Source organism: Carettochelys insculpta, chromosome 4 (genome assembly GCF_033958435.1).
Source record: "Carettochelys insculpta isolate YL-2023 chromosome 4, ASM3395843v1, whole genome shotgun sequence".
Classification (NCBI taxonomy): Eukaryota; Metazoa; Chordata; order Testudines; family Carettochelyidae; genus Carettochelys; species Carettochelys insculpta.
In genome coordinates, this window is record NC_134140.1 from 90,976,631 (window position 1) to 90,989,984 (window position 13,354).

Below are 13,354 nucleotides of genomic sequence, written 5' to 3' on the forward strand. Positions count from 1 at the left end.
CTTAAAAGAATTTGCTGTTAATATGGACAAAAGTGCTTATATGACTTGAAAGGCTATTTTCCTTTGTGAATTATTACAAGCATCCCAGAAACTCTGTGCATGTGAGTATTAGTGTACGGTGGAAATAACCTAGATTTTTCGCTAGCGTGATTTGGCAGTTGCTAGGCAACACAAGGTAGTAAATGGCTTATATTAGTCTTTATGTAAAGATATGTGATCTTTATGTAAATTTACAAGTAGCTGATAGACTGGGGAGAAACCAACCAACTCAGAAAGAAAAGTGTAAACCTACAAAACCTATGCTAGCTTAAAAGGGTTTTGAAAAAAAGTTGGAATAGAATCAAAGATGACGCATCCTGTTTGATTTCCCCCCCACCTCCCCTTTCTGGCTGAAAGATCTTTGTGTTTTAAAACAGGCTTTTATATCGCAGTACAACTTGCTTTAAATATACGGGAATGTGTTGACAGTAATATACTTCCTTCTGATTGGGTAAACTTTCTTTCAAGTGAGAGCTTTGTTCTTCCTAAGAAACTCAAGTCAGTTGTGCAACATGCTGTTACCATTGAAAATGCTGACTAATGCCAGAGCCTTTTCTTATGGCTGATGCAAACCTGGAGAATTTGCATCATCATTCAGCAGGACTAACTTGATATGACAGGATCTTAAATACAAGTCCATGCAGAAGCTGAGCTGGTTTTCAATGAAAGGGCAGCACTAACTAACAACGTGAAAGGGCAGGCATTACTAAGTAGTATTTAATTCAGCAGGGAATATTAAAATACACCTTCAGAGTTTTATACCTGGGTGCAGGAGGAGCTTGAAAGGTAACAAAAGGGGGAGAGAGTGAGAGCTATTAGAAAGAGAGTGCAAAGATCAAGGGGAAGAAACACTGAGAGCTGTCTAGAAAGTTTTTTATTTTGTCTGTCTTGAGTGTGCAGGTGGCATTCTAGCATGGTTAGGAAACCTGCTCTCTCCACTCTCTCTAATGGAAACTATTTGCAGGGGCAGTCTATTGGCAGGTTGCCCTCAGTGGACAATAAAGAGACATCCCGGGAAGAAAAAGTGGTGCTGAAGAAGAAAGTAACTTTTCTGAGAGGGGTATCCATTATAATTGGCACTATCATTGGAGCAGGAATCTTCATCTCTCCCAAAGGAATCCTACAGAACACAGGCAGTGTGGGAATGTCCTTGATTCTCTGGACAGTGTGCGGAATCCTCTCAATGTTTGGTAAGTTGGTGAAAGTTTATAATTGATTCTTGGGGGCAGTGGGTGGACTTTTTCCCTCAGCTATCAAAGACCAATCTGATGTGTGAGGTCAAACAAGACTATAGATATGGTTTGTTATTTGATAGTGTCTGTAAATGGTAAAGTACCGCGTATTTTGTATTATATCTTTTGCAAGCATTGCGAAACAAAGCCTCTGTTTACCTTTTCATAAATATCAAATGATATTTCTTATAGGTCCACAAAGTAATAGGAGACGGAACAATCCTTCGTTTTATTTATGACTTTTTGTTTTAGCTGTAATAGTTAACAGGCTTGTAAGGTGCTTGCAGTTGGAGATGTGGGCCAGTCAGTCTGAATGCCTGTGAAATGTATAGACAGCTTGATTCAGTTCCCCATTGGCTAGATTAAGCTCTGAGCCGAATACCTCCTGGAGGATAAAATCTTTATTGACAAGACAGTGAGTGAGAAAAAACTTTGTTATTGTTTTTTTCCACTTTATTCACCAACTCACAGTATCACTATCAAAGATCGTGTCACAAAAAGTTATGGAACATAGTTGCTCTCTGAAGGTTTTGACTGCTGCCATATATTTCTGGCAGACTACTTGTTTCCTGGCAGGTAGTCTTCAGGACAAGTGCTGAGTAATACACATCTGCTTAAGACAATGTAAATGTGGCTCTGTAAATTGCCTGTGGACTTAAAAAAGTCATCAGCTCTTAAGAAGGAACATTTAGTCCCTAGGTAAACACATAGTTGAAGAAAGTTAGGATCAGTTTTGAACAGGAGCTGAATTTACTATTTTGATGCCAAAATAACAAAAATCTACTGTGGAACTTTGAAGGCTCTTCTTTAGACTGAAACTATTTCCACCAGTGAAGTGAAAGCTGATATGCAACCTGGAATTTAGTATCAGAGGCTGGCCTTTAGATTAAACTAGAGATAGAACTTGCCTCAACATAGCACTATATAATTTAATTTAGGTATGGGTCAGATGAGCTAGAGATTAAAATATAGTAAATTATGGAGATTTCCCCTACACTATATGTTGTGGTAAAATCTCATAGAAAGATCACCTGTTCGATCAGCGATGGTCTCTGTGAAACATGTATTGCAACAACACAATAGTTACTTCAAACTGATTCTATATTGCATCTATCCAGATGTACTTGTCAAGAGAAAACCTGTCAATGGGTTTCTTAAAGCTGACCTGAACTAGATTATCAAATATCCTAAATAATATGAAATAAAGTTTACCAAATGTTATTTACCAATGAGCTATGCCTGGCAGTCTTTATTACAACATATGCTTTAACAAGCTGCTGTCAGATTAAGAACAGAGCAGAAGCTTGTTAAATTACAAATCCATCACTAAAATTATGAGCACTGTACAATTGTACAAAACTACGTACAATTTTTGCATTGTAATAGCTATATCAGATGCAGGCATGTCTCCACATGACACTGCATCGCTAAGGTTCTGTATGTAGTTTTCTATGGACAAATGTGCTTTAACTTCCAAGCACAGTGGCATAAATTAATTAGGAGACACTTAATCGATAACTGCATATATTTCCAAAAGAGCATAACACTACATGCCATATCACTTTATCATTGATTCCCAAAGGCTGCTCAAACACAGTGCACATACTAATGAATGGCTTGACTGTATTTATTAGTGCTGATAAATTGCTCCTTGACTGAAGCTGTCCATACATGGAGCTGAGAATCTGTTGGCTTTGTAATTGTAACTGTGTGATGGCCTAGTAAACATTGCCCAGCAGATATAAAGACAGGAGGAATGGTATGTGGCTAAGGATATTTAAGGCAAGTCCTTGTTGTACCATAACCTTGAATGTTCCCTTTGAGATTGAGGATGCGTATTGTACATGTCAGCCTCTGGGAGCTTTCTGAGGGTTGTCACTGTGCAGTACAACAAGAAGTCCTGTGGCACCTTATAGACTAACAGATATTTTGGAGCACAAGCTTTCATGGGCAAAGACCCACTTCATCAGATGTATGAGTGGCGGGGGGTGGTTCAGAGGGGTATTTAAAGAGTGGAGTCCCAGTAAAAGGGAGGGGCAGAGCTGAGGAGGTCTATTCAGTCAGGGTAGAAAATGCCCATTATCAGTAGTATGTATGTGGAGAGGAAAAAACAGGTCAGATAAGATAGGAGGGATATGGCCCATTGTCAGTCTAATGTGGAGCTGTTAACACCTAGGGCAGAGAAGCTCCTTTTGTAAGATGTGAGCCACTCCCAGTCTCTGTTTAATCTTTGGTTAATGGAGTCAAATTTGCAAATAAATTGCAGCTCAGAGATTTCTCTTTCCATTTGATTTTTGAAAGGTCTTTGTTTCAGGACTGCCACCCTGTGCAATATGTTTCTCTAACAGCTTCTCCACGTCAGACCAAATAACGTTGTATGAGTAGCCCTCCAAAAGTAATAACAAAACACTGGTTTTCTTTTTATTTCATCCTGTGTAAAGATATGGAAGAATGAAAGATTCCTCTTTCTAGGGAAATGCGACAGCAGCTGTTCTTTTAAGGCAATGCAGAAATCCATGAAGCTTCTTAGGACTAGGAACAAATGCAGTAAGGTGCAATACTGAACAACCTGATTGCTTGGGTTTGCATACAACACATTTGCCCTTCTTACAGAGTGGAGGCCTGACTGTACACTTTCTGACATTGCTCCATCAACATGCGTCAGCGTTAGCAATGCATAGTGTCCAGGCCCTTGTAATCTCAGCAGAGACTAAATCCATGATATTACCTTAGTGACAGGGCTTTGTATATGTCTACATTTGATGATGTGCTGAGATTCCCAGACCAAGAAGAGTATCAGGTAGAATGCTAAAAACAGAGTGTAGCCACAGCAGAATGTACATCAGGAAGGGCTTATTGTCAAAGAACGCATTGCTTCTTCATCTGCTTGGGCTCCCATATTCTAGTGTTAATGTGCTAGCTTGATGAGACCAAGTACGATATGCCTTCTTGAACTGGAATTGCACTCCATACTCCAAGTGTACATATGCCGTTGTCATTGTTGGGTAGCCAGACAGGTTAGCAAGACACAGCATTTTCATCTGTCTGTTTACTACAGCTGGTTGAGTAATAAGACACTGTAATAGCAAATTGTCTATTCTTTGGGTTACAGAAAAATGCCACTGCATAAATTACACACAAATAGTTGACTGCTCACAGGGCTAATTGAACTAATGAAAAATGTACTTACATATAACATTTGAAGATATATGTCAAAAATTGTTACAAAGAATTACTCAACAAACAAAGTGCTTTATTGTTTAGTCTGTTCGTAATACTCTGGTATGGCAAAGTTTTGGATAAACATTATTGGTTATATCCTGTGATACAATATTTTAATTTTAAATTCATTTGCGTAGGTGCACTGTGCTATGCTGAGTTGGGAACCTGTATCAAGAAATCTGGTGGCCATTACACTTACATCTTGGAAGCATTTGGGCCATTACTGGCTTTTGTTAGACTCTGGGTGGAACTGCTTATAATACGGTAAGCTTGAGGAGGGTTCTGTTTATCTTCTCTGCTCATTGCCAATGTAGTTTCAAAGACAAAGAGAAACCTGAGATATGAGAGGGGCAGAAACAATCAAATGGCTTTTGATCTTCTAGGTGTGTGTTTTTTTTTTTTTTTTTTAACATTTTTACTTCAAGACATTTATTGGTCCTATTTTATTTGCCAGGACTATCAATTAGGTTTCAAGAGATTTTTAAGAAAAACAGTTTTCATAAAAATTTCGCTACTCGATTTCCGTTCTTCTGCAAAACTTTCAATGCTCTCTGATGTCAGCAAGAGTGATATCCAAATATTACGTTTAAAACTACTCTAAAGGCAGACCCTCCAACAGGTGGACAAACACGGCAATTTGCCCCAGGGCCTGGCAATTCAAAGAGGCCCAGTGCTTCTGGTTGCTGCTGCCACTACTGTGACAGTGGTGGCAGCCAGAGCCTCAGTCCCTTTAGATTTCTGCCAGAACACCACAATGACCAGCTCTGTGGGCAGGGGGAGGGACTAGCTCTGTAGTTTGAGTGGTGCTGAGACCTCGTTTCCCCTGCCCCTGTCCCTTCTGCTCAATGCCCCTCTCTTTCAGGGGTATGGAGCCACCCCCCATCTTGCCTGGTGCCTGCAGATGCTGTCGGCCCCCTTGTCTAAAGGCTAACCTTTTGATCACCCAGTATATAGCATTGGCTGTCTACTTAGCTAGTAAAATGTATTGGGAGTGCAGTTTAGCTCGGTATAGTTGGGGAGGAGTGGAAATGTAGCACTGAATTATCTTTCTACCTTCCACAGTAGAGATGACATAGTCTCCTTGGGTATGCCTACACTGCAACGTGACCCAGAATTACTAGAATTTGAGTTAGCAGGAACTGTGTTTGTTGACCTATGGGTTGAGGGTCTACACTCATTTGTAACCCAAGGTTAGGAATTGTTAAACAGGGTTCTTGAGCATCTAGACTGCATTTTGCAAACCTGTGTCTAAATAGTCTCCCAATAAGTGGCAGCTGTGGCCTTTTGTTCATGGTGCAATTTGGGAAAATGTGACTGTTCAACAAGCTTGACGATCTAGAGGACAAATGAAGTGGGCCCAGGGAATTGTGGGATACTTTTGATGGACTCCTAGAGCATGAATGCAGTGGAACTAATTCTATGCTGCAAAGCAATAGGGCTTGAGCTGTCGGTCCTGGTTTGACTCAAGCTTAGAGCCTTCACCCTGATAGGGTCCTGACACCCTGGATCCAAGCCCTGTGTCAGCATGGTGTGTGTGTGTAGAAGGAAGGGGGTTAGACTTGACCCTGAGTTTGAATTCTTAGCTTATGCTGTGGAGTAGTCTGATTTGAGAGGACTATCAAGCTGGCCAGGATATCCAGAAACCATGTGCTCAGCCCATGCTCCCACATTCTCACCTCTGCGGAGGTGTGGGAAATCTAGAGCTGTCTATGGCAACTTTGCACCACTCAGGTATTATCCTAAAACAGGAGAATCCCAGGCTGCCCATGTAAAGCAGCTCTAAGTCCACAAACACTTACCTTTGGTCAAGAATCTACCTTATTGTGTTTTTCTGTAATTTATGCTATGGGTGTACACACTTTTGGATCCTTAAATATAAGAAATACATGTCTTTTTTAATTAGTCTAATACCCTCAATTTTAATGGGTATCAGTTACCATATGCAAATCGATTATAGAAAATGCCTTTAAATTTATTTAAACTAGTTCCGTGGAGAGCTAAAGTTATCTATATTGCTATGATAATACATCTATATAAAAGAAATGCAGGTCATTTCAAATCTGCCTGGCCTTAATAAGACTCACTTCCTCTTGTACAAATTACACACTGCATATTTTGATGTGATCTCACTGCCATATTTACGTAAGAGTTAGGCAGGGATCCAAATTCTAGTACAGGATGAACCTCTTTAATCTGAACTCTCAGCTCCTGCAACATCTGTAATCTGCCATGATTTTAGGTAGCAGGACAGCCACTTATTATGAATGTGTCCAGGTTTCCTGTGCTCCCATGAAGTTTGTTTACAGCCACCAATCCTGGCTTTCAGTGTTCTGTGTTGTTGTTGTTTAACTGTAACTTAGTCCTAGCTGTCTTCTAAAAGCCCAGTAAACAGTGAAAGTGTTGGTAATGATGCTAATCAGAATTGACCTCCCATGATCTGGTAAAATCTCTCGTCCGGCACTGGTCAGGTCCTGAATATGCCGGATGAAAGAGATTCAACATGTGCACAATGAGTTGGTTAAAAGCAGTAATAATGCTAAGTCACTCTGAACTAGAGTTTACTTAAAATGTGTCAATTTCCTGATGATGTCATGAGAACATTCATTGTTGTCTCATTCTGTCCCACACCCAAATAAATATAAACTCTGCATGAAAATAAATTCAAGCCACCCAGGAGTCAATAATTCTGAGGAATAACGATGGGGATGCCCTTGTCACTTGTAGTTATCAGAATCCACATTGCTGACATTCTGTTTAGAGTTTTGTTTCTTACTCCTACGGCAGTGAACTAATTGGTTATTATTGTAGAAAGAACTAGCCACCCAATCTGTATCTATGTCATAAGGAGTGACTTTGGTCAGAAAAGTTACACACACATTCCACAGCTCTGCCTTTTTTTCATCTGGAAGACTTCAGGATTATGAAAACTGCAGAAAACGAATGGAGCAGCCACAATCCAGAATAAACATTTCTGGCTCCCATATATCATTTCAGCCATGGTATTGCAAACCAGGCTGCATTTAAATTCTGTGTAGTATAGGGATTAAACTGCAGTTGGCAACAGTTGTGTTGAAATGTAACTTTTACAAGCTCTTCCTCTAATCAGTGTATTCAAGGGTATTCCTCTTCCCTCCCCCAGCACCATGAGAACTATGTTAGATCTGGGTTATAAAACTATGTCAGGAAAAATACTTCCTTCCACACAGGTCATGGAAACCATGCTAGCAAGACCCAAGATTTTTAAAGTGGTTATTGTCAACATGGCTTAAACTGTAGGTTGGACAATGGTATACTGAAAGTAAATGAGGCACTGATTTGGGGCTATGATATGTGCTGGTGATAATTTTTCTACTTCTATCCACACACAGTTAGCTACAGTCCCTTGCTTCCAAGGGGAAAAAAATATATATATATATATATATTTTAAACCTACTATGGAAAGTGAAAAAGTGCACAAGGTTCTTGCACTTTGCATTGTATTGCAAATTTGAAGAAAAATTGGCAAAGTGTGTTACTTGGATCTTCTACTTTCTTATTTGTGGATTGCAGCTATTAGCACAATCCCGAGTCAAAGGAGAGCATATACATGCCCATTAAAAGAAGATACAGTATTTATTGCAGGCACAATTCAGAAAATGCAGGAGATGTAAAAGTTATAGTACTACAGCTAGCCATTACTGTCTCTTTTAGAAAATTAAAAAGAGGTCTTTGTGAAAAGATTAGGTAAGGTTCTGGCAGAGAGCACTGGAATCGAAAGAAGTTGTGTGCCTGTGGGCATTTGAAAGATCTGCTCTGACTGATTTGCAGCAGTACAAACAATCCAGTGCAAAATGCAAAATGTTGGAGTGCTTGATTCTCCTCTTTCTTATTCCTGTGTAAATTAGAAGTAACTCCATTGAAAGCTTAATGAAAATGAGAAGACCTGGGAAACTGAGTGTTTACTAAGCCATTACACCCCACGCCAAGGTGAATGTGGGAGAGGTACATGTGTGCAAATAACACCCCTCCCTTAACTCAGAAACTTTAACAAGATTGTGTTGGATGAAACTGCTAGACAGCAAATACCAAAACTGCCTGTGATACTTGTGGAATTTAACAGACAATAACAACCTCTCAATAGAATTTTTAAATCATCTCCTCAAATTTTAATTGCAGGAATATTAGCTACTACATTCCACAGCACGGTGTAAGTTCCAAACACTACTATTCAATTTAAATTCTACAAAAACAATGGCTGTGTTTACACTTGCCCCTCCCTTTTGAAAGGGGCATGTTTATGAGGGAGTTTGGAAGATGCAAATGAGGCACTGACATGCATATGCAGCTCCTCATTAGCATAAAAGTGGCCGTGTGCAATTCCCTTGTATAGATGGGGGCCTTTCCAAAGGACCCCCTCCACCAACTTGAAAAGTCCCTTCTTTTTAAAACCAAATAGGAAGAAGGGTCTTTAGAAGTCAGGGGGTCCTTTGGAAAGGCCCCTGTCTACCTGGGCGGCATGCCTTCCGAAAGCAGCACCTGGCTGCCATTATGCTAATGAATCATGCATGGCTGCAGTTATGCTAATGAGTCCCTACATATTCATGTCAGCACCCCAATAGCATCTTCGCTTATTAATGTGCCCCTTTTGAATGGGAGGGACCAGTGTAGAAGCGGCTAATGAGAAGTCCGGTGGAACATTATAGACTAACTTTTGGTTATTTTGGAGCATAAGATTTTGTGGGCACAGACCCACTTCATCAGATGCAATGTAGTGGAAATTTTAAGAGCAATTTCAATACAGTCTTGTTTAATTTCTGTTGATTTCAACTTTGTTATAGTTTATCAGACTTTTTTGTAAAGATACTCTGATAGGGATTGTTGAACAAGTTTATACACAAAATTACCTAAACTTTGATCCTCAAGGGGCTTGTCTACCCTTGCCCCCAACTTCGAAGGGGGCATGTTAATCTGGGTGCTGGGAGGTTACTAATAAAATGCTGTGGTGAATACACAGAACTTCATTAGGCTAATTCTCCCCCGTGGCAACTTTGAAGCTTCAAACTTTGACACTTCGAAGTTGCCATGGGGGAGAATTAGCCTAATGAAGTGTTGTGTATTCACTGCAGCACTTCATTAGTAATCTCCCATTGCCCTGATTAACATGCCCCCTTTGAAGTTGGGGGCAAGTGTAGACCCAGCCAAGATGTTGAATAAGAAGTATACTTAACTTTCTTGTTTTATTTGAATTTGCAAGCACTTTTGTATTTCCTGGTTTTGACCACATGAGGAAGTAAAAATAGTGTGATGTTAATCTGCATCAGCTAGGCCTTATTCCAGGGGAGTCAGATGAAATGAATGCATGGTCTTTAGCTTCTTAAATTGTGTTTAGACTATAGTTGCTATTTAGGGGTACAAATGTATCTCAAAATAGCAGCGCCATAACTACTCCCTCTGCTCGAATAGTAGCGCTATTTTGAGTGTAGTGTTTCAGTTTTGTTACACCTCACTGTGAGATAGGTTGTGGAACCTTCAAAATATTCAAACTTTGCTGCTGTTTGGATGGCACCAAGCTCAAATTAAGATATCTTGAAATAATTTACACAATTTGTGTTGAGCAAATTCCTTAAATTATTTTGAGTTAGAATCTCAGTCCAACCATAGCCTGACTGTTTGTAACTAGGTGATGGAAATACAAATAGCTGTCTAACCAAGGAGAAATAATATTTCTGGAAACCATTCTTGGAACTCCACTCTGTAGGCAATTTGACTATATCTTACCTAGCTTACAGCCACACTATTGTGGAAGATCTACCTGCTCAGGGTTGATCTTCTCTGGTTTTGTTTCATACATGCATGAAATTGGGCTTTCTGGGGTAAAGTCAATCCCAGAGCCCCTCCCATGTGGCGAGGATTAAAGAGAAATGCTCCCATCGACCTTCTTCCCTGTTGACAGACTTAGCAGCCGACTGCTGATAAGTCGATTTTAGCTGCACAACTGACTTAGCTAAAATTGCGTATCAGTGAACAACTGCTAAGCATAGTATGGACGTAGCCCTAGAGTAACAGGACAGACTCATGTTAATACCGGGGTTAATGCTAAGGCCTCTGGCTAACACTCTCCCTGTCGTAAAAGGTATATCCCTTATTAAGCTATTTTTGCATAAATTGATGTGAACTGTTCTGTTCTTGAGAGCAGAAATTATTCACAGAAGCCTATTTACAATTGCTATTTGGTGACACAGTGCTGTGACTTTGTTACAAGTGTGGAAATTTTCAAGGTGCTTAGCTGAAAAAAGCAGAACCACTAAACTTTGTTGAAATCCCTTGTACAGACTGATATGCATACCAACATTAAAATTCTGTCCACATAAACTTCTACAAAGTTGGATTTAAATACCACTTATATCTGGTACCTGGTCCTATTTTCACTCAAAGAGAATGAAAAAAGGCCGGTATTGGTAAATCCCCAGTGCATGTAATTTCTGGCAGTGGTGCAACCAGGAAGGTAGAAGTCAGTCCATGCTGAAAAAGTGATGATGCTCCAGTAGCACATGAGCAAACCATAACTATGATGTATTCCAGAGAACTTCCATTATGTTCAGACAATGTGGGTTAGCACAGCTCCAAAGCACATATCACAGTTGACTTGATCTCAGTTTTGTGATAATGAAGGTGATACTCTAAAGTAGTTGATCCTGTGTGAATGTTGTTTATCCAAAGTTGTAGGTTAATCATCTTTTTTTATTCTTTTTTTGGTTTTGTTTACCATAGCCCTGCTGCTACAGCAGTGATATCCTTGGCATTTGGACGCTATATTTTGGAACCATTTTTTATCCAATGTGAAATTCCAGACCTAGCAATTAAGCTTATTACAGCTGTTGGCATCAGTAAGTATAAATTTAAGTTTTGGGTAAGGTGGAAGGTGATGTTAAAGTAGAAAATAAAATAAGTCATACATCGAGTAGCTAGCCCCTTGATGTGTAAAAGATCACAAAATTACTTCACGTTCTGGGATGGGTCTCTTGGTCACCCTTCTTGGAACTGTTTCACTTTGTATAGGTTAAATAGTAATCATAAATAGTAATCATATGCAGTGTTGTTGTAGGTGTGTGGGTTTAAGGATACTCGAGAGATAAGGGGGATGGGGTAGTATTTTTATTGGACCAACTGCTGTTTGTTGGTGAGCAAGATGAGCTTTTGAGCTCCTACACAGCTCTTCTTCGATTCTGTTTATTGCCATAGGGCTATGGGAGATGCAGGGTCAAGTCCTGGGCAGTTGCCTTAACTGCCAGACTATGGAGTCAATCTCTAGCTGGTCCACTGAATATTTAATTAATTATATAAAATGGAACAGCTCTAAGGAGAGATTGAGAGAACTTCACCTCGGAATACCCAGTAGTCTGACAGTCCGGGTAGGGACTTGAAGCTGCATTAGAAGTGAGTGCCCTAACCAACAGAGTCTTCTGGGGAGGGTCTCTCAAGCTTATTTTTCTTGGTGAAATATAGAACAGGAGATTTTCAAGTCTCAAAGTTTTTGGGGACAGGAAAACCATTTCTTGTGCAGTTCTAGGTTGTATTTCAGTAAGCTATGAATGCATATGCCTCTGATCAGAGCGGGTGTGGATTCAGCGCAAAGTATTCATTAGTAGCACTAATACACGCAATAGGAACAACCCCTCCTACTCTTTTTTTTCCCTGTTATTCAGCTGACACATAGGTTCCACCTATGTTGTAGTGAGCTGTTTATTATTGGTGGAATGAGGATGGTAGTTCCTAACTGGCAGTGTTCTTTTTAATTTGGGCAGCACACATTAGGAAAAAAAAAATAAAAGGAATGAAAAAGGAGTGAAGCCAAAGTTGTTTTGCCCAGGAATCAGACCAAGTTTTCTTATTTGGGGGGAAAGACTCAGGCTGACTTTGAACTTCCAATTTCTAGTATAAAGAAACAAATTATTTGTAGCTCTTATGCTTCAGGAGCATTTAAAAAATCAATATGTGACAGCATTTGTTTCTATTTAAATGATACAGAAACTGTATGAGTAACTGAAATAAGAGCTTGAGTTTCTGAGGTTAATTACTTCTTTATAGTTACATCTGCCTAACGTATTTCAGGAAATAATAAGGATAAAACAGATATTCAAGAACTTGGAGGTCACTGAGACAGAGGGTACATTATGGGGTGACTCCATAAAAGGATTTCATAAAGACGTATAATTCTAGCACAGAAAGTGAACAATTTAAACTAGTATTTTTGTTACTTTTCTTTTAATTGAAAATCTGTATGATAAGCCAGGATTTCTCAAAATAAATAAGCAAAGAAACAGTATGGCAGGGGGGTGGAGTTATCCTGAAATAATGATACCTGATGGGGAGTTTGAAGTCAACAGCAAATTGCTACTGTGGTGATGGAAACAGAGCTTGTACAGAGCAGGTGGGATCAGTTTCTGCCTTGCTGAAACCAGATATTCCTGTGGAAAGTCTTGCGTATATGACCAATGAAGGTGCCGTGGAGAAATACTGATGCGGTGCGTGTGTGAGTGCTAATGTTTACTTTTATGTAATGATTAACATTTTGCTTATTGTGTCAGATAATGCACATGTGCTCAGAAATCTGACTGTGACTCTTGCATGAACATAATTATCTAGCTTGTTTAATTATTAGTATGGTTGTGTACCAAGTTCCCTATCCAGATCAGAGACTATTTCCATTCAAGGGTCTGATACAGTCTAAGTCAAGGTGCAGCACAGCTATTCTATCTTTTGTCCTGCTTACAGCCAACCAGTTAGAGACTAAGAGCCAACGAAGCTGTGGTGACAGCCTTGCCAGCCCCCCACCCAAGATGAGGTAGGGAGGGGGGTTCTATGCTCTGACAGGGCTGGGA

General features: G+C 39.8%; 1 protein-coding gene across 1 annotated transcript in view; it reads left to right on the forward strand.

The window, feature by feature from the left end:
* The first annotated feature begins 952 nt into the window (after positions 1 to 952).
* The window catches only part of SLC7A11 (solute carrier family 7 member 11), an 86,374-nt gene continuing 73,972 nt past the window's right edge, over positions 953 to 13,354 (forward strand). The window contains exons 1-3 of the mRNA XM_074991928.1: positions 953 to 1,229; positions 4,631 to 4,757; positions 11,244 to 11,359. Coding sequence (XP_074848029.1) covers positions 953 to 1,229; positions 4,631 to 4,757; positions 11,244 to 11,359 — 520 coding nt within the window. The remainder of the gene's footprint in view (positions 1,230 to 4,630; positions 4,758 to 11,243; positions 11,360 to 13,354) is intronic.